The following is a 27,177-nucleotide window of genomic DNA, read 5'->3' as shown; positions in this document are numbered from 1 at the left end:
ACAAAACAATGTTCCATCCAAATATATTAGGACCAAAGTAGGGGATTTCTGTATTAGTGCTCTTTTTCCTTTAGCAATTCTCATTAATTCTCTCCCTAGAGTCTTTCCTATGTTAAAATGAGTGCAATATTTTTAAATCTCTTTTTAAGTGATTAAACCTGCAATGATAAAACAGAAACTGATGGTGTAATTGATCTAGAGGTAACAAAAGAATGTAAATCTAGTATAACATCACTGAAATTAATCTGGGAAATTTGTTTCTTAAGCCATTTTAGGTACAGGTGTAAAACTCTAGGTTCTCTTTGCTTTTCTACATACAGTTTAATAGATGCTGATTGTGATTTTTACAAAAATGGAAAGTAATCACTGAAACTGAAAAACAGAGTTAGTTTTAGAGAGTCTGGTCCTGTCTTTGATAAATTGTTTTCCGGTTTATAGGGATAAAAAGAAATGTATTTATCTAATAAAATAAATTTATTAATGTCAAGCATATTACTACAAAGATAGGTCAATGAAATTAAGGAGGAAATCCCATATAAATACAATGTGGGAGTGTGAAAGCCCTACAAAATCAGTATTGAAAACAAACACTGAGTGTCTAATTAAAAGCAAAAAAATCTCAGTACTAAGTATAAGTAAGTCTCAGGGCCAAAGAGGAGATATACAAGTTGCGAGTACAAGTCTCCATGCTAAACAGAGGACAATGAAGGCCTGTTGGAGGAGCTGGAACTGGCTGCCGAGGACGAGAAAAACCCCGGGGCAGACTCTATTTACAGTAATCTGTTCACTTTTGAGTTTCTTGGAGGTTTGCAGACATTAAGAAAAGCTGTTAGGAGAAAGAACAGCTAAAAGGGTTGCAAGGCTGTTCAGCACAAGGTTGCTCTGTTTGAACATATTTTGAGTAGAGCTCTCAAGAGATATAATAGCTAAAAAGGACAAGTCTGCATGACATTATCTATCAACCCAATACCTGTGTTTATTATGTTGTTTAAATGGGTTTTTCTGTTTTTACGTATTGACTGTGTCCGTAATATGGTATGGGTTCTGTAAATATTACCTGCAGATTAAATTAGTCTCACCATTTCACACTAAAAACCTTGCTAAGTCTGCTCCCTGCTATATTACGGAGAATCTTCTTTGCTCCACCCACTTCCATATCTGCTAGTTTCTCAAGGTGTAAGCAAGCTCCCGCAGATGCGATCTTCCTCCTGCTACTGTTGCTGTGGGAGAGGGCCAACAGTGCCGAAATGGGCACTTCCTTGGCCACTGTTTCATTTTGGGGATCTAATAACTGCACCAGACAAGACACATTCTCTTCATTTTTGATGAATTCTTTTCTGTTGCTTTCCACTGCAAATAGACTAGAGAGTGCCCGTGCAGCAGTTTCCTGAGAGAAGCTAGGCTTGCCATCCAACATCTTTGCAAGCAGACCAATGCACCCTGCTTCCCCCAGTGCTCTCTTTGATTCTTCTGACTGTGACACATTGCAGATGACCGAGGCTGCCAACTCTTGAATTGCAGGAGACCCACTTTTGAGAAGAATTGTTAATTGCTTAACAAATCGAGAGGACATCAAAAGCCTTGTAGAGCAGATGGATGCAGAGAGCTTGTGGATTGCCCTCAGTGCAATCTCTTGGACTTGAGGAATCGGTGCTCTTTCCAACAACAGAACAAGGGATTCAACCCCACCTTCTCTGCAGATCATCTGCCTCAAATTTTCCTGATTGGCAGCCAACAAATGCAAACATGCTGCAGAAGATTCCTGTGCAGGGGCTGTACCAGAATTCACAAGATTAATTAACACTGGGATTGCTCCCTCCTCTGCCATGAGATCTCTGATGTCCTCCACAGAGGCCAAGTTCCTCAACACTGCTGACCCAATAGCCTGCAATTCTAAAGACCCATGTCGACAGATTTTGACAAGAGCTGAGAGCCCACCATGTGAAGAAATCGCCCATGCATTCTCGGTATCTATCTGAACTAGTTCCTTGTTCACAACTGTCAAACCCAGCAGAGCCTGGGCAGCCTTCTCCTTACCCACAGAAGTTCCGGATTCCAACAGCCTAATCAATGGTGCCACAACACTAACACTCTCTCCGATAAGACGAGCCTTGCAGGTCTCCGACTGCACGAGAATCGAAACCGCAACTGCCGAATATTCTCTAATAGTCACAGCATTCGAATCCAGCAAATGCACCAAGTACCCAATATGTACCCCTTCATCCCCCACAACTATGATATTCTTGTCATCCTCTTGAAGAAGCTGTAGCAGAGAAATCAAGGCCTTCTCTTTCATTTGGGCATTACCAATTTGAAGCCTTGCAAACAAATCCTTGACAAAGAAGGCCAGATAGCCCCTGTTACCCTCGCTGCCCGGCCTTGACACCACCATGGCATTACTGGATTCCCTCAACACTCCACTCTTTATGAGAATATCCAAATCGCGCTGATGAAAATTTAGTTTATTGACGAGCACATCTAGGTCACTCTGCATCAAAAGCTTCCCGCTATATGAACGCTCTCTGCATTTCTTTGCGTGTTCTCCCGCCTCTTTCAGTGTTAATACAACATTAGGCAAAAGTTCCTTCGATAACGAATTCTCAGCCCAGTGACATGAACACTCTGTAGTAATGCTCGTTATGGTCCGATTCAGAACTTCCAGCTTCGTTCTGATTGTTTGCCATCTAGCCGAGAAGACCTTAGCGGAACAGGCCTCCTCTATTAGCAAAGTAATCAGTTCTTGGGCCGTTCTTGCGCATTCTTCAGGATCATTATTATCAGTTTCAATCATCCCTCCCTCCATCCTCATCTACCAATAAGGAGAATCGTTATCAGCAATGGCGTCCCTCCATCTTCATAAACCAACAAGGGGAATCGTTCACAGCAATGGCGTGTGCAATTCAAATTGGCCGCCTGTGAGGAAGAAGAATCTGAGAATCATGGAAAGGGGATTGGTTCGACAATTTCCAAGTCTATGGGAGAGAAAGGAGTCGCATGCACAATGCATTGAATGATGACCCACACGCTCCCGTTCTCCAAATTCTCCCTCGTTCGACTTAGCATTTAATTGCATTTCCTCACTCCAATCGAAACCATTTCATTATCATGACACAATTACACCAAATGGGTGAAAAATGTTCCATGTAATTTGTAATTTGGAAAAAATAATTATGGGTATATCACTAAGAATATTTTTAGATTCTCAAATTTATAATATTCATACTATTTTATTTTTAAAATAATGGAAAATTGATGTAATAAGTATAATTATATATTATAATATTTGGGAAGGCAGGGCATTACACTTAATTTTTAATGGCATATTAATTTGTTTTAACCAAAAAAATTATACTATTTATTCTTAGTTTAATATTAGGATTTTTTATTATTATTATTTAAATTTATTTATTTTTAAAGTGATTGGTTGAGGTTTTATTATAGGTTGTTTAGTAACTTCCATTTTTGTTAATTACTACTTTTTCATTTAATTTTTTTTATTTAACTTTCTTATTTTTATTATTTTTTTCTTTTTTCTATTATTTCCATTTTCACGACTTATATTTTTTGGCTGCACCCTGAAAGTTATGGAAATTCCTATCATATTTTGATAAAATCTGTAAGTGATTTTTGTAAATCCAAGTTATAGCTGTCAAGCTTCAAGATTTTAGGTGCCCTAAAAGTTTTTGATGGTGTTGAATCCATTTCCACCATCAGAAACATGATTCAAACACTGCCTCTACAAGGTTTTTTTATTTTTTTTTGCTGGCCACTTTTGGTTGTTCAAGCAATTCCTCTGCCTTAGTGGATGACTCCATAATTTTTTCTCCATATTTTCAATTTAAGGTGACTTATTATTATATTTAAAACATATTTTAATAAATTTAATTATACAAAAAATTATATATATTAATAAAGACACACACACATATTAATGTGCATATATGTTAATATAAACAATATTAGTTAATCATATTTCTTAATTTTGAGAGATTACATTCAACAATACAATATTTTATTAGTTGTTTTATTTTTGTGTTTATTGTTTTTTAGTTTAATTAAGCTATATTTAAACTAAGTGGCAGAGACTAATGACTATGTAACCCTTGTTGATATACCACATCATTCCGCATAATTTATCCTCTTTAGATGGAAATTTCACAATTATATCAGGTAGATGTGAAAAAGCAAACATGAATTTAGAGATGCAAGATAATTAACATTTTGAAATTCCATATATATAGAAGAGATGACAAGAATATATCAACATCTTTCATTTATGACTATATTAACACAACTTATGAATTAGTGGTGGTAAACATACATAAGTGTCAATACATGATAAATGCCAAAACATTTTATAATACATTTCACATTGCCAAAAAAACATAAAAATTAATTAAATGATACAATTTATTTCAAATTATTATTATTATTATTATGAGTAAAAAATGAATATATGAGTTAAACATATATATGTTTAACAAAAGTTCATAGCAAGATTTTTAACCATGTATATTCACCTTCATTTTACTATAGATATTCTTAACCTCTAAATGGATTTTGTTACAATATCATGGACCAATTCCATGTTCATTAATACCATTTGTCGAAAAAGATATACTTAACCTCTAACTGGATTTTGTTACAATATCATGGACCAATTCCATGTTCATTAATACCATTTGTTGAAAAGACCATTACTCCTTTGATTGACCATTTGTTCATATGACATTTTTCTTTCAACTAATTAATTTAATTAAAAGACTACAAAGAGCCTAACTAGTTTTGACATAAATATCAACCTTTGATTTTAAAATAATCGGTAGAGTTAAATCTTATAAGTGTCTATTTTGGAATAAGGCTTCTATAATTTTAATTTAATTATCAATAATTATTAGGTGGATGATAAAGATTTAACCTCTACAAAATATTTAAAAATATTCTTAATAGTATATACAAATCAAAAGTTGAGATTTATCTCAAAAGTAGTGATGCCCTTTTTTTCCCTTTTAATTGAATTGACTAATAAAAAAATAAGTGTCATTTGAAATGAGTAATCTCCTCAGTAAGTTAAGAGTGAATCTCCATGCTTAAGAATCTTGTTATATATATTTTAAATGTATATATGTTTAATTTATATGTTAATTTTTTTTATAATTAATAATAATTTAAAATAAAATTATAATTTAGATAATTTTAATAATATTTAAATTCAATAGAGTGAGCTCTATTATTATTTTCATCATAAATTGATAGATTTACCAACCATTTAATTTATATGGCTAATTTAATAATTATTGATAATTTAATTTAATTTCTAAAATCTATATTCCAAAATAGATATTGCTGGCCACATAAAAATAAAGATTAAGATTTAAATTAAAAGAAAAATTAATAAACAAACCCATTAAGAAGAGTCTTTCGGTAGAAATCACATAGGAGAAAATTTTGCCGACCGGTTTCGAACCAGCTAGTGTGGGTCATCATCATGACCAGCTAATGTAACCACATGAAGATGCAGATCATGGCACATGCTTAAATAGAGGGAGATGTAGAGACCAATGACTATCAACATAATTGAGCTGAGAGGCTCATTCTACAACCCTACAATCCAATGTGGCATGTAACCCTGTGCCTCAGCGATTAAAGTTGAAATTTTGATAATAGACCAAAAAAAATTAAAAAAAAAATTATACAAAACATTTAAATAATATTGGTTCATAATACACGTGAAGAAATTGGATCTTTCTCTGCTGATGTTAAATCCGTATTTAAAATAAATTATCACGACAAATCAATCTAAATTACCAATTTCATTTCTATTTCAACCTTTTATCTCTATCCTTCCCCATCAAATCAGAATATTACAGATTCTGTTTTTGGAACTCATCTTTGAATTTTACTGCCCACAATTTGGGGACCTGGGATGAAATCCTGGCCTCTTTTTCCAACGGGCTTGAACCCTTGCCAACTACTATATTCGAAAGTCCTACCCCATATAAGTTTGATTTGAACGTGAATCGAGTCAGTGATGCTAAAAAGTCCAAGCAGAATCATGAGATGATCAGAGAGTCCTACCTCATATAAGTTTAATTTTAACGTGAATTTGCGTCAGATGCTAAAAAAGTCCAAGCAGAATCGTGAGAGGATCAGAACTCTCTGGCACATACTCTCATCCAATCTAGTATCACATGTTTCAACGGACTGAGCAGGTGAAACTGTCAAGTCTTCCAAGTACAGCGGTTGACATTTCGTTATAAATTACAAAAATATTAAAAGGTCAACATAGTCGGAAACCAAACGTTCTTGATCCGTGCTAATATTTCCTAGGTACCCTTGATATAAGTTTAAAAAATAAAAACATAGCCAGAAACCAGAGGATCTTTGATCCGTGCTAGCATTTCTTATGTACCTTGGTATTAATTTAAAAAAGGAAAAGAAAAGGAGGATAGTACTTACCAGAGAGGCAGTTAAAATGGTGGGGTACTTTGTCGAGCGGAATCCTCTTTTCACACTCTGTGCGCTGCCGGAATAAATTGCTAATCTAGTTGTCATTTAAAGGGTTCATTTTTCAACAACCAACATATTGGTATTTCGCACAATTTTGAAGGATGATTTCAGTTGTATTACGAGTTGTTTTTAGTGAAATGTTTTTAAAGTTTTTCTGGTAGGTTTTTTTGGTCTTATTTCTCTAAAATCTGGCTGGAATATAATGAAATTATAGGTTTTTTGGGTAACCTCTGCACAATGGAAGTGCCTTAGGGTTTTCAAGGTGCTGAATCCATATATACGGTTAAAAAACCAGTTTAAATAACAAAAATCGAGATTTCACTTAAAAAATTTCAGCGAAATTCTAATACCAGAAAGTCCAAAAAGTCGCACTATAACAACTCCTTTGTATTATCATTCAAATTTATTATATATTTTTTTATTAGGATTCACATTGCTTATATTTTAAAAATATCGTAGTGTGAATTTTTGACAAAGAAAACATTTATAAATTTAGTTTGTCTAAAGTTTTGGTGGACACACTCCATTCATCATCACAAACATAAAGTAAGTTCATGATAATAGGTGAAGTGTCCATCCAAAATATTGGACAAACTTAATTGGTGAACACTTATCAATGAATTCAAATTACAATATGAATAACTCTAAAAATATGTCCAAGATTATTCAAATATATTTAAAAATATATATTTAATTATTTAACTTTTCTGAATATTGATTAAATTATGAATCAATTAAATTTTAGATTTCTATATAGTTAGATTTTCATTTCTAAAAATAGGTTTATTATATGGTTTGGTGTTGTTTTTTCGTTATGTAACATTTTAAGTGATAGATAAGTGCATCATACAAATATGGTATTAGAGTTGATGTCAATATATAGTATTAGAATTAATGTCAATATATATGTTTCATCTAAAAATTTCAAGATTCTTATTTACGATCATTTAAACATTAGTTTGAATTGATGATTCATAATAATAAATAAATAGATTTATATATGATTTTAGATAGAATGGTTTTTTTAGCTATAAATATTTTTTTAATTTTTTATATTATTAAAAGAAAAGTTTGTATTTTGAGAAATTTGATCCCTCATAAAAGTTACAAATTAGAAGATCAAAATCAAATAACAAAAGCCAATATCATATACATTTGTTGAGACTACTAGTGATGCTTGAATTTCTTAATTTGTAACAATAATTCAACTCGGTATTGAAGTAAACTTTGTTGTAAAACCTATCTCTTAACTACATAAAAAGTCGAAGATCAAAATCCAATGTCATGTACACAATACTAGTGATGTTGACTTTCTCAATTTGTAACTATATGTCAACCTTGTATTGAAGTAAATTATGTTGTAAAACCTATCCCCTCACAACATAAAAAGTCAAATAGCAAAATCTAGTAACATTTACACTAAAGATGTTGACTTTCTAAATTGTAACAATAATTCAACCCCATATCTTCTATCTCCTAACAATATAAAAGATATCAAAATGAGCTTAAAATTATACCATCAAAGTCAACTTTAAAAGAAACAATATAATTCGAGATGATGGTAATATTTTTGGACAAATTTTCAGCTTATATCTTTATAAGTTCACTCAAATTTCAAGGATAAGCACCAGTTGGATACAAAATTTCATGTATTTAATTTTGCATCCAAACAATGTAGGATAAACACTATTAAAAAATTATTTTATTTCTTGTTTTAATATTTTTTAGAAAGCTTATTTTAAATATCAAACTTCTCATATAAGACTTCTTTAAAACACTCCTATCAAATAAATATATACTAGAAACAAATATAACAATTGGAACTAAAAAAATCCCAAAGAAGAACACACTAAAAACCAACAACTACTAATAATAACTTAAAACTCTAACTCTAGCTTTGGGCTCCTAACTAAAATAAAATGATGTCACAATAAAAACTCTAACTCTAGCTCTGGGCTCCTAATAAAAACTTAAAACTCTAACTCTAGCTTTGGGCTCCTAACTAAAATAAAATGATGTCCTATAACAAAAACCCTAACTCTAGCTCTGGCTTCTAACTAAAATTAAATGATGTCATATAATAATATTCTTGAGTTGGATAAGACTTTCCCAACTATAAGATTTGTTTCATAAATAACTCAATTTTTCATGGACTAAAAGTCCATAAATGATACCTTGGTACCTAAGTTAAATTTTGGTCATATATAATCTACTTAGATAATTATATAAAGTGAGGTGGTTAGACTAAATTTATAATTAATTCTTAATAGATGGACATGGGGTTGCAGCATCCTCTCTGCTTCAAAATTTGAACCTCTTGGTTTAAAATTGTTAAGTTGATTAATAATGATGTACATCTACCATAATTGAATTGAAACAAGTGTGTAAAGTTTTAAGCAACTCAATAAGATAAATATTGTCATTGAATCTCCTCAAAATTTGACTAGCCCCAATATTATAAGCGCTTTAAGTGTAACTTTCATTTCTCATGTACACCATAACCCATTATCCCGTTAGAAAATTAGAAAGGCAGAAATATTCCCTTATATTGATAATTACTTGTGATATTCTTGTAGTCTTATTATCTTCTCTTTATGTTCTTCTTTTATCTTTGTTTCATCAAGAAATCATCAAATTGAAACATGAAGATCAATGACACCAAATGTATCCACTCAGCCAGGGCTAAAGCTCCTCTATAGGGAAAACCCCAGTCATATTCTTCCACTAGTAAATCAAATTGAGATAAGCCAAGCCCTTAGACCCAAAAGACCTTCCTCATCCACCAAGTCAGCTTTCCATGATGATTGAACAAACTCCAGTAGTCTCTTCTTTTCTAGCAACTTCATCCCAGCAACAATCCAAAATTTTGACCCCAAGCTACTTCAGAATTTCGGTCCAACTTCAATACTACAATTTCAGCCCTTCCAATAACCCAACAACTTCGCACGTGTGAGACAAGGAGAGAGAAAATTCAAATTCTTATTCTTGAAAAATACTTTCTTTTCCTTATCTAAGGTTTCCTTCCTCTTCCTTGAATTTCACACCCTTTTTCTGCCTCCAACGACTGTAGATAAAATTGTTACGGATGTGCTCCAAATGAGTTGAGTTGTTTCCCTTTTATAGTGGTTGTGTGAGGTCGAATTCCCTTGATAAGGTGGACTTGCCCTTCTTTGAGGTCGACTTGGTGGAGGAGGCCTAAATGACCTATTTTACATAAAAAAGTAAATTTATTTCTTGATTGACAAAGCCTAAGAAGGGTCTTTTACATTATGATATGTACAAGGACACTTTACATAAACCCTAGAAACCTACAATGGAGGCTTTGACCTAAGAACCATGGACCCAAGCATGAAACCCATGCTTTAACAAGTCAATTTCTTTTATAATAACATTCATTTTTCTTTCTTTTAACAAATACATTACATCATGAATCAAATACAATTATGAAGACTGATACTATTTACAATTTTCAACACTCCCTCTTAACTAGGGAGTTATTTATCATAACACGTATACAGAGGTACATGGAAGATCTCAAAGTGATATACTCCATGAAGAGTCACAACACACAGTGATATAGATTAGATACCTGACCAAGGTACTCTAATTGGGTGGGACTAAGCTGTACTCAAACTTTAGCCACTTTAGGTAACATTAGGCTTTTAAGCTCTAGCACCAACCTAGGGATCTAAGTGTGTATACGAGGTCATAGCTCCATGGCCAACACCACCCTCCTTACTTCGGGATCTAGACATCGACACATAGGTTGGAAAATTGTCCTTCCAGGCATCTTATTTCCATAAGATGCTTCATCTCTCCTTATCAACTAAATCAAATATATATCCACCACTCTAAGCATGCTTCAAATGTTCAATCTTTTTACGGAGACATCTTGTAGAATCACAACCAAATTAGTAATAAACCTTCAAATATATATACAAGTAATCACAAACCTTTGGGGTCAATCATTCTAATGCTACTTATATCATCATTAAGTTATCCAGATACAACTTGTTAAAATATTTTCTTCTTTCACTTCTTCAGTAACAATAAATACAACCTCAATACTTATAAAATATTTTGTTTCCAAATCCATCAATAGTCATTTATTGGTTTCATTATTCTTCAAGGTATTTACTATGACTATCATAATATGCCCTCCCTCTTAACTGAGGAGATGTACATTTTCTTCTATCCAATCTCCCTCTCAACTTAGGGAGAACAACAACATTGGATATGCTTCATGCCATCAAGGTCTTCCTAACCAAAAACATTCTTATAACTTCCTTCATCATGCTCATCATTATTGTAATCTTCAATTATGAACATCCTCAACATCTTGAAGATTTGTACCAACAAAAATTTAACAAGAAGTACAACCAAATACAAATATATAGAAGTATGAAGTCAACTATATCAAAATTATGTCATTACAAAGGAAACATCAAAACATTCAAGCTTTAGACATCAAATACATAAACCTAGTTAGGTTCATAATCAACAAGGGTCACATATTTTTACTAATATAAAGAAAAGGTTATTAGTATACACTACAGTAAAATCTCAATATGAGAAGGAAACCAATCATGAAAGATAAAACAAAGAAAAATATACTTATATTTTGGTAAAATGGTGAAGGCTCCTTCTTAATCCAATCTTTCTGAGGGATACCTACAACTTATCAAAACAAATTCAATAATTTCTAACAAAATATATTGTTCATGTATCGCACTTGACTTTCTGCATGGTCACACACTTTCTCTCACCAAAGTTAACACACTTCACTCTGCGCATTTTCGCAATCAAGGCATAGCATTTCCACCCATTGTTGGGAATCCTACTCCAAAAGGTGTGAGGTCTAGTTGGGACTTCATATCGGGGAGATCCCTTGAATGTTGGTGGGTCCAGCACCATCAACAGGGCATCATTCCCACCTTTGCATACATGATAAGTCCCCTCCATCGTCATATTTTGGAATAGAGTATCTCGTGCTTAGGGGCATGATGGTCCCCCTGACCACCTTCTCACTTGGTTAACATAAGTCTCAGCCTAGACCCCAAAGATCTAGGTATGGTTAATTATCCTTTCATTACTTAGATAGTTATGTCCTACCGGTCTCTCCTACGAGCCATATACACCTTTCATATCGTATATGTTTGATACCATATATTCAAACATTCTACTTTATGTGATGCCATGCTTACCACCTAGTCCCCATGTTTAATTTGGTGGGTGAGGACAATTCTAGACCTCCTATAGTAGTTCATTCTCATGATCTTTAATTGCCTTAATTCTTAACCAGGAACCATCCTTCCAAGAAGCATTAAGGCCATATTTCACACAGGTAAGGCCACCTACCTGAAAGTTGCAGATCTGAATTCCAATGGTCGGTTTTTCCGCTATGAGCTCACTAAGATTTAGGGCCTTCTCCTCCTCTCCAAATACTCCAATAGCTCAATGCGCCTCCAAAAATGCAGAAAGAGATACACATATTTTTGGGAAAAACACGATACTATCATTGTTTCATTGAAAAATATTCTAAAATTGCAGCCCCTTTGTATGTGCTACTTATGAAAGATGCATCATTCCTATGGGCTAACAATTGTCAAGCTTATTTCGATAAGTTAAAAACAATTGTGTCTACATCTCCTGTGCTACATGGACCTAACTGGAAATTTCCATTCTATATTTCCTCAAACACTTCTGACATTGTTGTTGGAGTCGCGTGTTAAATTTTGCAGCTTAGGGACAAATTCCCTCCTTTAGACAATCTTCCTCATCGAGGAAGACCCCTAATAGCCCTTGGAAGAATTTAATTTAGTTAAAGAAAAAAAAAAAAATCTAATATGGAAATCCACATGTCCACAAAACGGATAGGTCGGTCTAAAAGGAATTTGGACACCCTTGGATGGCTACAAATACAAGTCAAGTGACCCTCATTTGGAAATAATCAATCATTATTCTTTTCTTTTTTTTGGCTCGCATAGGTTTGAGATTGGTTCATGGAAGGTGGTTCACACAGGTCCAAAATTGCAAGGTCTGAAGCCTACATGTGTAATTAGGGTTTTGGTTCTCATCCATTGGGTTTCCATATGGAGTTTTAGGTTTCAACCACATGCATGAAAGCCTATTCTTGCGGTTGGAGGGTTTCAACTGCATGCATGTACACTCTCTCCGTGTGGCTGAAAACTAGTATTTTATTTTACAGTTGACCGCAAATCCTGTGATCTAGATTTATGAAGGAACAAAATGAAATACATATATAAACATAAAAACAGAGATACAATGAAAAAATAAATTAAATTCATTAATAACAAAGTACTGAATTTTTTTTACATGCAAAATGGAAATAAACTAGCTCAGGTAATGGTAGCTTATCTATGAGAAGAGATGTGGCGGCTACATGCCTTTTGAACTGTGTTAAAATGAGGCTCGAAGGCATATTTATTATTGAGAAATAATGGAAAACCCTAAACACACAAAAACCTAACCCTAGGATATGAAGAGCCAAAAACTTATGGGCCCTATTGGGGTAAATTAGTACATCAACTTCCCAGGGTCGTAACTTTGGCATACAATCTCTGTTTGACACATACAATACCTCGTTAGAGAGATATTTCAAGGAATACAAATTTCGACTGCAAACCCATGTTTATGTTCATGATTTTTCTTGTTTTCCAAACAAATGATGTTTAGGGCCTTAAAATGGCTCCAAAAGTTCAGGACCCGAAAAACTACCGAAAATAGTAAATTGTGCTATAATTAAGGAAACTGAAAGAAACAATGGTGGGGGTCCAAGTGGAATAGGCGGGTGGCCACCAATATGCACCAGGATCAGTCCTCTCCCCTTAGGAAACAATGGTCCCCATTGTGTTGAGTGCCTCCATGAGATGGGGAAAATTTTGCTGAACTTGGTACCTGGTGAGCCACTTGCCCTGGTGCAAGAATTGGCCAACTTTGACAACTTGATACAATTAGATTCTCTATTTGTGATCATTATTGATCTACGTGTCCATTATCAGATCAATTATGGCATGTTAAATGCAGTCTGGGTTGAGCTCTGTTGGTGTCAACTGCTCATGAATGTCTAATGTGTCCAACAATGGTGGAAAGTATGACCAAAGGTGGTCCACATTGAATACGGGGTACAAGCCAAGAAATGTGGGAATACTAAGCTCGAAAGTATTGTCTCCCACAACTTTGGTGATGGTGTAAGGTCCATATCAAAGTGGTCGAAGTTTACGACGAGCTCTACCACGATGCTCTTTCTGCAAATGTAACCAAACTTTATCACCCACCTGATGTTGATCATGTCATTGTTTGTATTTGGCATTGACTTTATCCAAGATGTTGTGAACCTAATAACGGATGTGATGAATGAACTCAATAAACCTAGTGGCTTTATCAAATTCAGATTAAACATGGGCAAATTCTTCCTGTGTAGTTGCAAAAGGTAGTGCAACATCAAGGGGACATAATGGTTGAAATCCCAGGCCCACTTCAAAGGGGTTGTGGCTAGTCGAGCTATGGAGAGCTCTATTGTAGTTGTGTTATACATAGGGAAGACTCCCATCCCATGTTCATGGATGCTTAGAGTTGTACATGCATATTATGTGCACAATCATCTTGTTGATGACCATTAGTTTGGGGGTGGAATGTAATCAACTTTGTGATCTTGGTGTCCAACAATGAACAAAGGCTTGACAAAAATACGCTTAGGAACCTGCTATCCCAATCTGATATAATGGTTTGAGTGATCCCAAAATGTACCCACACTTGTTCAAAGAAGATTCTCGTAGTGGCCTCTACCGTGATACTCTTCTTGCGAGCAACTAATATGGCTATCTTAGAAACACTTTCGATGACCACAAATACACATTCGTTGCTATGGTTGGTAGAAGGAAAGCCAAACATATAGTCCATGGAGATGGATTCCTAGGGTCGACAAGGAGTAGGTAGAGGAGTATACAAGCCTTGATTCTTAATAGTTGGCTTGGTAATGACGTAGGCAGTGCAAGATCTAATGTATTTTCCAACATCCTGTCAAAGATTTGGCCAATAAAAATACTTTTGTAGTATGACCATAGTTTTGTCCACACCAAAGTGTCCTGCAACCCAACTGAAGTGTTCCTCCCAAATTAGCTTAGCACACTCACTTCAATGAACACAAAGGTGGCCCAGGTAGCATAATAATGCATCTTGAAGGTGGAAGTATGGAACTTTCTTGCCATCCAATAACATATGGTCTGTGGTGGTGAAATTTGGATCATTTATATATAGTTTCAACCATTCAGAGGCCTCGTGGCCACAAGTGTTGAGAACAATGGTTAGTGCTAAAACCAGTGGCCGACTGAGGAAATCTGAAACATGATTTGTGCTACCCTCCTTGTATTTGATATTCAATGGAATTGTTGCAGACATGTGGACCACTTCTCATGGAAATCTTTCTGCAACTTCCCCTGGGTATGTATAAACTTCAGGGGTTAGTGACATGTTTGGATAAATGTCTCCTTCCCCAGAATGTAATGTTTCCATTGCCAGAAAGTCTGCATGATAAAGTACATCTCCTTATCATAGGTGGGATATTTATGAATGGCGTCGAAAATTTTCTCACTGTGATAGGCCACTGTATGCCCTTGCTGGGTGAGAACTGCACCAATAGCATAGTCAGAGGTGTATGTCTCAATTTTAAATTGTTGTTGTAGGTCTGGAAATGTGAGTACTGATGTAGAGCAAAAGTAGTGCTTCAACTCAAGAAATACCTTCTGTTGGGACTTGGACTATAAAAACTTTTCATTCACTCCACCCTTGGTAACTTGACTCAAAGGCCAAGTGATATGAGAGAATCCCAATAGAAACCTCCGATAGCAATTGGCAAGGCCCAAAAAGTTGTGAAGCTCTATTAGAGTGGTTGGGCTGACCAATCCCAAATGACTTGGATCTTAGCCAGATCCACATGCACACCTTGCTCATTGATGATGTATCCTAGATATTTTTCCTATCCCATGCCAAATGTGCATTTCTCCAAGTTGGCACAAATTTTGTGTTGCTGCAAGGTTTGAAGGACCTGCCAAATGTGTTACAAGTTCTCTTCCCAACTCTTTCTAAAGATGAGGATACCATCTAGATAAAAAACCATGAATGATTTGATGAAGGGATGCAAGGTGTCATCCATCAACCTCATAAAAATAGAAGGAGGATTTTCCAACCTGAAGGGCATGACCAACCATTCAGAAAAGCCTTCCTTAGATTTGAAGTAGGTCTTCCATACATCTTTGGGCTCTATTGGAACCTGGTGATAGCCAGACTTAGATCAATATTGCTGAAATACTTGACCCCCTTGAGCTGGTATAGAAGGTCACCAATCTGTGGGATTAGATACATGTTCCTGAAAATGATTTTATTTATTGCCTGATAATCAATGCAGAGCCTCCAAGTACCATCCTTCTTCTGTGCGAGTACAATTGGGCTCTCATAGGGTGAGGAAATTGGTTGGATGTTCCCTTTTGGCAGCAACTCTTAGATCTTCCGCTTGATCTCTTCATTTTCCATAATGGAGTGGCATTATATCATCCCATTGGGTAGAGGTGCTCTAGGAGTTAGATCAATTGAATGCTTGACTTGACAGTGCAAGGGTACCCTTATGGGTTAGGAGAAGATGTCCCTATATTATTCCATGGACTTATCCACTTGCTTCTGCTGTGTGGGGGAACCATTCTCAGGAGCCATGGATGTGGCCATGATATTCACCTTACTTTGAGGGTGAATTAGAAAGAAAAAAAAAATTCTTGATTTCGGAGATGATCCTACTGCAATGCTTAGCAAAGGTCAAAAAGATGGCGGTAGGCGAGGCTACCTCCAGTATTTTGTACAACTTACTATACAAAGAAATAATAACAATGTGAGGCCTTGAATCATACATAACATGACGTTTCCACAAGTATGGTTGGCCTAATAATACATCAAAAACTTCAAGAGGAGTAACGTCACATAATACCTCATCTGTGAAGGTTTTGGCATTGTAGGGAAGATGACACTGCTAGCTGATGTGAAGATCTCGTCTTCAATGGGGCTACCCAATGGTGTATGGTTGCGAGTGTGCTATGGTTGGTAGGCCCAACTGCTTAATGATCTCTGCTAAGATGAGGTTCTTTTGGCTCCCAGTATTGAAAATGAACTATAGTGGAGACCCCTTCACCCACATCTGTGAATGGAAGAGACACTCCCATTCTTCTAGATCTTCGAGCTCAATCTTCTGGATCCTCATGGTGGCAACCGTGGCACTAGGATGTGCCTCAATAATCTACTTCACTTTGTCATTCCCCTTATTAGGTTATGAATTAGAGTCAGAATATGCATCTGACTCTGAAGCCTTTAGCTCAACCACTAGTGATTGTTTGGCTTGACACTCACTTGCGTTGTGAGTGGGGATCTTATGGAACTCACACCACTTTCCTATGTCCTTCTTTGTCTTCGTGGTGTTGTTTTTTCTTGCAGCTTTAGTGGGTTGTCCTGATTCACCTCACCTTGGCTTTGTCCTTTGTTCCATGATTTCGGAGCACCTTTCCCTTGCTTTGGATTCACAAATCCAAACTCTCGCTTCTTCTGTTTAAATGTATGTTAGATCTTGACAGTGTATCGATGGAATCACCAAGTGAGGATATGTTTAAGACCTCCATATCATCTTGGATGTATTCGCGTAAACAACTACGATACTTGAGTACCACATGCCACTCAAAATCCTTGATACCCAGCTTCATGTGAAGGGAATCCAAAACATTTTTGAACTTTGACTCATCCTTGTCCCTTGCCTACTGTAGTGTGGTCCACTTGGTGGCATCTTAGAAAGAATTCCAAGTGGGTGCAGCTGAAAACAACAAGGGTTCCCTCTCATCCCTCTGCTCACAGTAGGTTTGCCACCAGTCCTTGACATGGGGGATGGCTTTGAGGAGTGAAAAATTAATCTTCTCCCTATTGGAAAATTCATGAGCCAAAAAATACCCTTCCAAAAACTTTAACCATTTATCTACGACATCTTCATATACATGGCCTTCAAATATGGGAATTTCAAAATTGACTTGTACCTTAAAGGGAGTGGCATCTCTAGGGTGGATGCTACATGAATATGTGTCGCCAATGGGCATTCGCTGAACGATTTGGGAAAAGTTATTCATCATTGTGTTCCTTTGTCGCTAGATGGATTCCTCGAGAAATATTTTGAAAGGATCTCCTAGTCCCTTGTCTTTATTTTCTTCCGCCATGGGAGGTCGTCGGGGTTGGCGAGGCCGGTCTTGTAAATGTTCAACCAGTTCAAGCCCTAACTCCTTATACCCCGAGCTCATTGGGGACATGCTCAAAAAACAAAGAAAGATAAGACTGCTTTGATACTACTGATCTAGATTTATTAAAGAAGGAAATGAAATACACATATAACCAAAAACATAGAGATTTAATGAAAACATAACTTAAATTTATTAATAACAAAGTACTTAAAATTGTTTACATGTACAATGGAAATAAACTAGCTCAGGCGATGGTAGCTTATCTCTCAGAAGATATGTGGTGGCTACATGCCTTCTGAACTATGTTACAATGAGGCTCAAAGGCCTATTTATTATTGAGAAACAACGAAAAACCCAAAAAATCCAGAAACCTAACCCTAGGAGATGAAGCACCAAAAACTTGTAGGCTCCATTGAAGTAAATTGGTACATCAACTTCCTGGGCTCATAACTTTCACATACAATCTTCGTTTGAAGCATATGATACTTCGTTAGAAATATCTATGTGAGTACTACAACTTTCAACTACAAATCCATTCAATTGGAAATGAGTTTACCCGTTTTCCAAAAAAAACGTTATTTAGGGCCTCAAAACAGCGCCAAAAATTGAGGACCCAAAAAATTACCAAAAATAATAAATCATGCTACAATGAAGGAAACTAAAAGAAAAATGGCAGGGTCCAAGTGGAATAGTCGGGTGTCCACCAATATCCACTTGGATCATCATGACAGTTGACCACAGGATTTGAATCATGATATTGATCAACATTATTGCTGGGTTGATATTTAAGATATTGTTTGATTGATTTTTTGTTGGATAGTCGTGTGGATAAATAATTGGATTATTATACTCTCCCTTTGCTGAAAAACTCAATGACAATCTAATAAGAAGAATAATTTTAAAGGGTTTTCCCCTTTGTGGGGTTCTTCCCTTGTCTCTAACCAATCCTGGTGTCTTTATGTGTGATTAATTTTCTTCCATTGTTCCTTTATGTTCTGTTGATTGCTGATGATGTTGTTATTTTTACATAATTTCATATGATGTAATAATGTTATAATGTTGTGGGGTGAATAAAATGTGAATAATGAAATGAAATTATCTAAATAAAATAACAATATGGCCCTAAGAAAAATTAACATGGGACCATAGATGGGATGGAGAAAATTCATTGATATCACCTCTGAGAACACACCTTTGATGGAAGCAAGAGAAGACAGAGGAGACCTAAAAGAATAATACGGTTTGAGGGAAACCCTAGGACATTGTTGGGTTGTGTTATATTCTTTCCATGACTAGCCCACGTAGTTAACCGGGGGGTTGGAAGGGGGGCAAAGCCACCCCTTTGTTGCACCAATTGCGTAGCGGCGGGGGGGGGGGGTGGTCACAGGGGGTTTGATGGGTGCAGGTAACCCCACTCTATTAGGTTGGGCGGACCTACCTATGGTTTTGTGCATGATTTTTTGCACATGGTTTTGGACGCGATGGTTTTCGGTCCATGATTTTGGACACAATGGTTTTCGATCCATGGTATTGGATGCTTTGGCATGTACAAATATGTATTGGAAAATTGAAAGGAAAATAATGAAAAATCAAGCTAGTAGTCCCGGTTTTGGGATCCAGGGGAAAATCTCTATGTATATGTGTTTTATGTGTTACACTCTCACATTGTTTATTTTCTGTGTTTTAGAATTCATATTCAGGTAATTTTTGTATGGGGTTAAAACCTACATTTGGTATCAGAGTTGTTTTGGCTTCAAGGGGATGCCTTTGTTGCTGAGGGGTTTTGCTCGGGTCTATGGTAGAAACTGTTCAATGGGAGATCTGCGAGATCGATTCTGGTGGTGAAAGAAGATGGCAAGCAATGGAAAGATAGAGATCGAGAAATTTAATGGTCAGATTTTTGACTTGTGGAAACTCAAGATGGAGGATCTGTTGGTGGATAAGGATCATGGTAGATCCGGGTACTAAACCAACGGGAGTGTCTGATGAAGAATGGAAGAAGTTGGATCGGAAGGCAAAGAGCACGATACGATTGTGTGTCTTAGATTCAATATTGCTGAATGTATCAGGGGAAGCTACGGTGAAGGCTTTGTGGGACAAGTTAGGGACTTTGTACCAATCTAAGTCTCTGGTGAATAAACTGTTCCTACGGAAAAAACTGTATAACATGAGGATGAAAGATGGAGACTCAGTGACAAAGCATCTGAACGCATTTAATACTATGGTAAGTGAGTTATTATCTGTTGATATTAAAATTTCAAATGAATATAAGTGCATCAGTTTTTTGTGTTCTCTATCAGATTCATGGGATAGTCTGGTTATTGCAATAGGTAGCAATGCAACTACCTTGCAATTTGATGCAATAGTCTCATCCTTGCTGACGGAGGAGATGAGATAGAAAAATATGGAGAGCCAGAATGGTGATGCCTTGTTTGTATGAGGACAGTCCTAGAACATAAACAAAAATAAGTCATCGAGTGGGAGATCTAAATCTAGAGGGAGATCTAAATCTCCAGGGAAACCTGTAAAGGTGGTGTGCTGGAAATGCGGAAAGGAAGGGCACTACAAAAGGGATTGTAAATCTAAAGCTCCTGAAAAAGGAAAGGGATCTAATGATGCTCCTTCTGCATAGGCGAAAACCACCTCAGATGAAGGTGGGGGTGTGTACTTAGCTTATTCAAGTACACATGTAGATTACGAGGCATAGTTGATTGACTCAGGTGCATCCTTTCACTTCACTCCCCATAGAGAGGTTCTGCGAGTATGAGAAATATGATGGTGGTGATGTCTTCTTGGGGGATGACAAGAAGGCTAGAATCGTTGGTCGCCGAAAAGTAAATTTGAAGTTGCAAGGTGGAAGGGTTAGAACACTTCAGGGTGTTTTGCATATTCCTACATTGGCCAGAAATCTGATTTCGATAAGCAAGTTGGATGATGCAGGTGTAAAAATAGTGTTCGAGAAGGATACCTACAAGATGGTTCGGGGGGCACTAATATTGATGCAAAGAGTTCTAATTGGAACTCTGTACAAGCTACAAGGTAGCACTATTGTTGATGGGTGCATCAGTTCAGTGGTTCCTGAAAGTGGAGCAGAAAATCTAGTGGTCTCTAGAGAGAAGACCATGCTGTGGCATCAAAGGCTTGGACATATTGGAGAGAAGGGCCTTCGAATACTTCATGGTAAAGGTTTGGTAGAAGGTATGAGTAATAGCTCTCTGGATTTTGATTTATGTGAAAATTGTGTATATGGGAAGCAGAATTAGGTGAGTTTCCCCTTTGGTGGTAAGAAGGCGAAACATATATTAGAGCTTGTGCACAATGATGTCTTTGGACCTGTGAAGGTTCCATCACTGGGTAAGTCTGTGTAATATGTATCATTTATAGATGACTTCTCAAGGAATACATGGATATGTTTCCTTAAGAAAGAATCTAAAGTCTTTGACAGGTTTAAAGAATTTAAGGCTCTGGTGGAAAACCAGACAGAGAAGAAGATAATGGTGTTGAGGACAGATAACGGTGGAGAGTTTTGTAGCAAGGAATTTGAAGAATTCTGTAAGAAGTTGGATATAGCACGACAAAAGACTACTCCATACACACCTAAGCAAAATGGAGTTGCAGAAAGAATGAACAAGATGTTGATGGAAAGGGAAAGAAGCATGCTCAGTGGTGCCGGGTTAGGACAGGAATTCTGGGCAGAGGCACTGGAGATAGCATGTTACCTGGTCAACAGATCACCTACATCAGCATTGGAGGATAAGACTCCACAAGAGGTATGGACTGGTAAGAAACCCTCTCTTTCACATCTAAGGGTATTTGGATGTGATGCATATGTACATGTTCCAAAGGAGAAAAGAACCAAGTTGGCTAGTAAATCTGAAAAGTGCATCTTTATTGGGTATAAGGATGGTTTAAAGGGTTATAAGCTTTGGAACCTAGTAATAAGGAAGGTTGTGTACAACCGATATGTGGTGTTTAGAGAGGTGAAGGATGTTATTAAACATAAGACTCTGAGAAGATAGAGTTTAAGCTTAAGGAGGAAGAATCAAACTCTACAACAGAGGAGGAATCAGAAGATGAAGAGCCACAAACTTTGGGTGTGAGAAGATCAGTTCGAGAAAGAAGGCAGCCAAAAAGGTATAGGCCATCTACTTTTTGTTAAAATTTTGTTTTATCTATTACTGATGATGATCCTAGAACTATGAAGGAAGCAGTAGATTCAGAGAATGGAAAACTTTGGAAAGAGGCCATGGTTGATGAAATGGAATCTTTGCACAAAAATGAGGCTTGGGATCTGGTGGAGTTGCCGACTGGAAGGAAACCCATTGGCAACAAATGGGTGTTCAAGAAGAAGAAAAATGTTGAAGGAAAGGTGGAGGAATGCAAATCTTGGTTGGTAGCAAAAGGTTATTCCCAAGTGCCGGGAATTGATTTTGGTGATATTTTTTCTCCTGTTGCCAAGGTAACTTCTATTAGATTACTTTTATCTGTTGCTGCTCCTTTTGATTTTGAGGTAGAATAGATGGATGTGAAGACAACATTTCTTCATGGGGATCTGGAAGAGGAGATATACATGAAGCAACCTAAAGGTTTTCCGGTGAAGGGTAAGAAAGAACTGGTATGCAAGTTAAAGAAGTCTCTGTATGGTTTAAAACAATCACCAATCATGTGGTATCAGAAATTTGATACATTTATACGAGGACTTGGCTTCACCAGAAGCAAAGCAGATCACTGTGTGTATTTTAAATTAGTTGGTGACTGTGTTATTTATCTAGTCTTGTATGTGGATGATATATTGTTGGTTGGAAATGACAAAGAAATTATCCAAGATTTGAAGACCCAATTGTCCTCCAAATTCAACATGTAAGATCTTGGTGCTGGAAACTATATTTTGGGCATGGAAATTAAAAGAGACCAGGAAAAGAGGAAGCTCTGGTTAAACTAGAGGAAGTATGTTGAGACAATACAACAGAGGTTTAATATGAAGGATAGTAAATCGGTGAAGGTTCCTATTCCTGTAGGTGTAAAGTTATCTGTTGAACAATGTCCCAAGACACAAGAAGAGGAAGAGGACATGTCCTGTGTTCTATATGCAAGTGCAGTTAGTAGCCTGATGTATGTGATGGTTTGTACTAGACCAGACATTGCACATGCAGTGGGAGTATTGAGCAGGTTTATGTCAAAACCAGGGAAGGAGCACTGGACAACAGTGAAGCGGGATTTTAGGTATTTGCGTGGCACTAGTGATTATGGTTTGTGCTACCAAGGAAGACCAGGATTGGACAGAGTGTTGGGTATTCGTGGCTTTGTTGATGCAGACTGGGCTGGAGATCTGGATCAAAGAAGATATACAAGTGGGTATGTGTTTAACCTATTTGGAGGTGCAGTCAGTTGGATGAGTAAGAAATAATTTGTAGTGGCACTATCAACTACAGAGGCAGAATACATGGCAACACTCATGTAAGCAAGGAAGTAGTTTGTTTGCAGAGATTGTGTTCAAGTATGGGGTTAGTATAGGGAGTTATAAGGATAGACTGTGACAGCCAAAGTGGAATTTTCTTGGCAAAGAACCCTGCATAACATTCAAAGACAAAGCACATTGATGTTCAATATCACTTTGTGAGGGATATGATAGAAGACAAAAAGGTGTTGTTGGTAAAGGTGGACACTTTGAAGAATACTACAGATGCATTGACAAAATCTGTGAGCTCTTAGAATTTCTCTTGGTGTAGAGAAACAATGGGCATTGCAAGGCAAGATAAATGACTAAGCTCTCTTGTGGCCCCCTGTGGAAAGAAAACAACAAGTGGGAGAATGTTGGGTTGTGTTATTTTTTTTCCACGACTAGCCCATGTAGTTAATCGAGGTGTTAGAAGGGGGGTGGAGCCCCCCCTTCGTTGCACCAATTGCGTAGCTGGGGGGGGGGTTTATAGGGGTTTTGAGGGGTGTAGGTAACCCCACTTTATGGGGTCCGGGGTAGCGCCCCGGAAAATTTTGTTTTTGGACCCTATATTAGGTTAGGTGGACCTACCTATGGTTTTGTGCATGATTTTTCACACATGGTTTTGGACGCGATGGTTTTTGGTCCATGGTTTTGGACGCGATGGTATTTGGTCCATGGTATTGGATGCTTCGGCATGCATAAATATGTATTGTAAAATTGAAAGGAAAATAATGAAAAATCAAGCTGGAAGTCCTGGTTTTGGGATCCAGGAGAAAATCTCTGTGTATATGTGTTTTATGTGTTATGCTTTCGCATTGTTTATTTTCTGTGTTTTAGAACTCGTATGCAGGTAATTTCTATACGGGGTTAAAACCTACAGAAATTTGGTTATTAGGGTTTGATGGATATCATGAGGTTAGAGTTTGAAAGAAAGTATGGGATAAGATAAAGGCTTGAGTTTTGCAATCTTAAAACCTTGGCATGATCAATGAGAAGTTGTTCCAACACTTGTGACATGTTTAGTATAACCCTAGACTTATTTTTTTTATTATTTTTTGGATACTAGATTTTTTTTTTTATTGCTTATACTTCCTACATGAATATTTGAGTATGTGAATAATTATAACCTCTAGATGAGTTTTGATTAGCGGATCCTTTTTTGAGGACCATATAAGGTGCAGAAAAATAAAGCTGGTGCGAGAAGAGAAGATCTGGTGTTGGAAAGGGAAAGAAGTATGTGACGAAAGTTTTTGAAAGTTTTCAAAGTAGCATCTAGAAATTACAATATGCAAGTACTATGACTGCCAATGACAAATAAGTGCCATAAGATGCTAAGGTATCTGAATAGTATAAGGTATGTATAGTAAATTGTTTCAATTTAGCTACAATATTGGATGGCAAGTCCATCCTGGATGTATGATGAGAATATCACCTTCATAAATGACTCATGCATGTATATGAAAATAAGTTTGATTTCTAGTATATGTGATTATATTTGTGCACTTGATATTCATCAAGTATCTTACATTTTAGACATGGTGGATTTCCTGATCTTATAAAGTAGTCTAGATACATTGATTTTGATATATTGTAACTTGATACTATTAATAATACTTGTGATAAGCATGTTAACCTTGATGATAAAAGTATAACAATAAGATTGATGCTCAAGATCTTCGTGTTGACCTTGGTTAGGTTTTGATAAGCTTAGTAAATTTTTCAATATGAAAAAAATGGATGACTTGACTTAATGATAAAGAAGTGATGTTGTATAAAGATTCACTTGCCCTAATTATATGACACTAATCTTTGATGAATATTTGATGACATTACTATGATGAATATATGTTTTAGAACTTGATATAGTTTGATTCTATGATCTAAATTTTTTTTGATACATGACAGTATTATGATAGATAGGTTGATGTCTTGAATAATGATTGAAGAATCTTCCCATTCAGAGGCATAAAATCTCCATAAGATCCCAACACTAATTATTATTTGCAGTAAATGAATAGAAGACACTTAACTGTTGAAAGAAGGATTCTAGATATGAATAACCATCTGATGTTGTTGAAAAAATTTTGGCAAGTTTTGATCAAGTAGAGAAGGTTTCTCCTAGTCTAAGCCCCAACCATTGGGGAAAGGATTAAGATTTTGGTTATAGGCCTCCCAAACCACACAAAAGGACTATGGGTGTGATTTAGCCTGTAAGATAAAAAAAACTAAAATATTATGCATGAAACTAGGAGCACATCAGGAGTATGATAGACCTACACTCATGAAGCAAATGATAGGGAGTTCTATAAGCAGGGAATTTTAAGGAACAATGAGATCTACATAATTTTTGACTTACTGCAGAGAATGTGAATGTATTGACTAATCTTATGTTTGTAGGGGTTTGTAATATGCATATTAGTATGTTATTCGTCTTGATTTTATCATTGAAGCTAGTATATGACGATATTTGGTAAAATGTGCAATGTTTTGATAAAGATTTGGCTTATTGGGTTGACTTAATATATATGATAAATATTGGAATTTTGACATGATGATTAATATATATGTTTTGTATTATGAATTGATTGAATTCATAGTAATAAAAAGTGAGGGTTGTGATCAGATTTTGCAATGGTGATTTTCCTTGATGTAGCACAACAATATGGGCATAGTAACTCTCAATGATTAGTATTGGTATTTAATATTGATTATGTATTGGAATCATTGGAATTTAGTGTAAATAGTTGTGATTGAGTATTCGACGATCTCACAATGAATGGATGTAACTTATATGACTTATCCTTGGTATATGTATTTACATCTAGGGATGGAAATGATTCATATCATGATCATGAGGACAACTTGATCAATATTGGCTTGATATTACTTTGTAAATGAAAATTGTTGACACAATAATAGATTAAGGTTGTAACCTGATATTTGGGTGTGAGCTCTACCTAAAACCTGGACTGAAGAGTTTGACACTGACAATAAATTTTATGGGTTTGATTTGACATCTAAGGCTTAATAAGTAGATTTGGTTAATTTTATTACACAATATTAATTTGTTTGAGACTAAGTATATTGGTTTGGTTATTATTATGTTTGTAGAAAACATTGTATGGTTTGAAGCAAGCTTCATGAGATTGATATGTCTGCATTGACAATTACTTGGTAAATCATTGAAGATGTGTAGATCTAAGCATGTACTTCATAGTGGTCCAATGTATGCCTTTGATCTTGGTTTTATATGTTGATGATATGTTCTTGGCAGGTAACAATCCTTTGATGATCAAAGTAAGAGGAAGTTCGCCTCTGAGATTGATATGGAAGACCTTGGCATGATGCACTACTTTCTCAGTTTAGAAGTTGGAAAAGAAAAATATGTCATGAAGTTACTTGGCATGATGGAATGAAAATCCTTGGACACCCTGATGGAATTGAATCTCAAGAAGTTATGTAGAGACATCACTGAACCTGACTTGGAAACTAACACTTGATTGAAGCATTGATGTTCCTTGTAAACACCCACTTAGATATATGTTTTGCATAAAACAACTTTAGTAAATTCATGATTGAGTCGCTTCATACACATTGAGTTTCCACCAAGCACATTTGCATGGGAAGATCAATCTTGGCCTAAGATATACTTCCAGAGATGTATGACTGCATGGATACACTAATGTTGTTTGGGACATAAAGCGTTATTGATAAGAAGAGCACATTTGGGTGCTACTTTAGCTTGGGATCTGCCATGATATTTTGGATAATATATAAATTTGTAGCTTTAGGCACGATCGAGGTTGAGTACATTGTTTCTAGTATGGATATTCATGTGACAATTTGGTTGAGAAAGCTCTTTAAGGAAATTATGAACATGACAATGATACATTGTAGAGTGGGATCTGATTGGCAAAAAATATTGTATTACTGGGAATGAGACAT

General features: G+C 36.1%; 1 protein-coding gene across 1 annotated transcript; it reads right to left on the bottom strand.

The window, feature by feature from the left end:
• Positions 1–1,075: 1,075 nt before the first annotated feature.
• On the bottom strand, positions 1,076–2,803 carry LOC149233659 (uncharacterized). The gene has a single exon (XM_089382248.1). The coding sequence runs from the start codon at positions 2,801–2,803 to the stop codon at positions 1,076–1,078; it is 1,728 nt and encodes a 575-aa protein (XP_089238374.1).
• Between the last annotated feature and the right edge of the window lie 24,374 nt (positions 2,804–27,177).

Source organism: Pinus tabuliformis, chromosome J (assembly GCF_031772625.1).
Source record: "Pinus tabuliformis cultivar Carrire ecotype Pingquan chromosome J, CPIR1, whole genome shotgun sequence".
Lineage (NCBI taxonomy): Eukaryota > Viridiplantae > Streptophyta > Pinopsida > Pinales > Pinaceae > Pinus > Pinus tabuliformis.
This window is presented reverse-complemented; position numbering and strand designations above follow the sequence as displayed.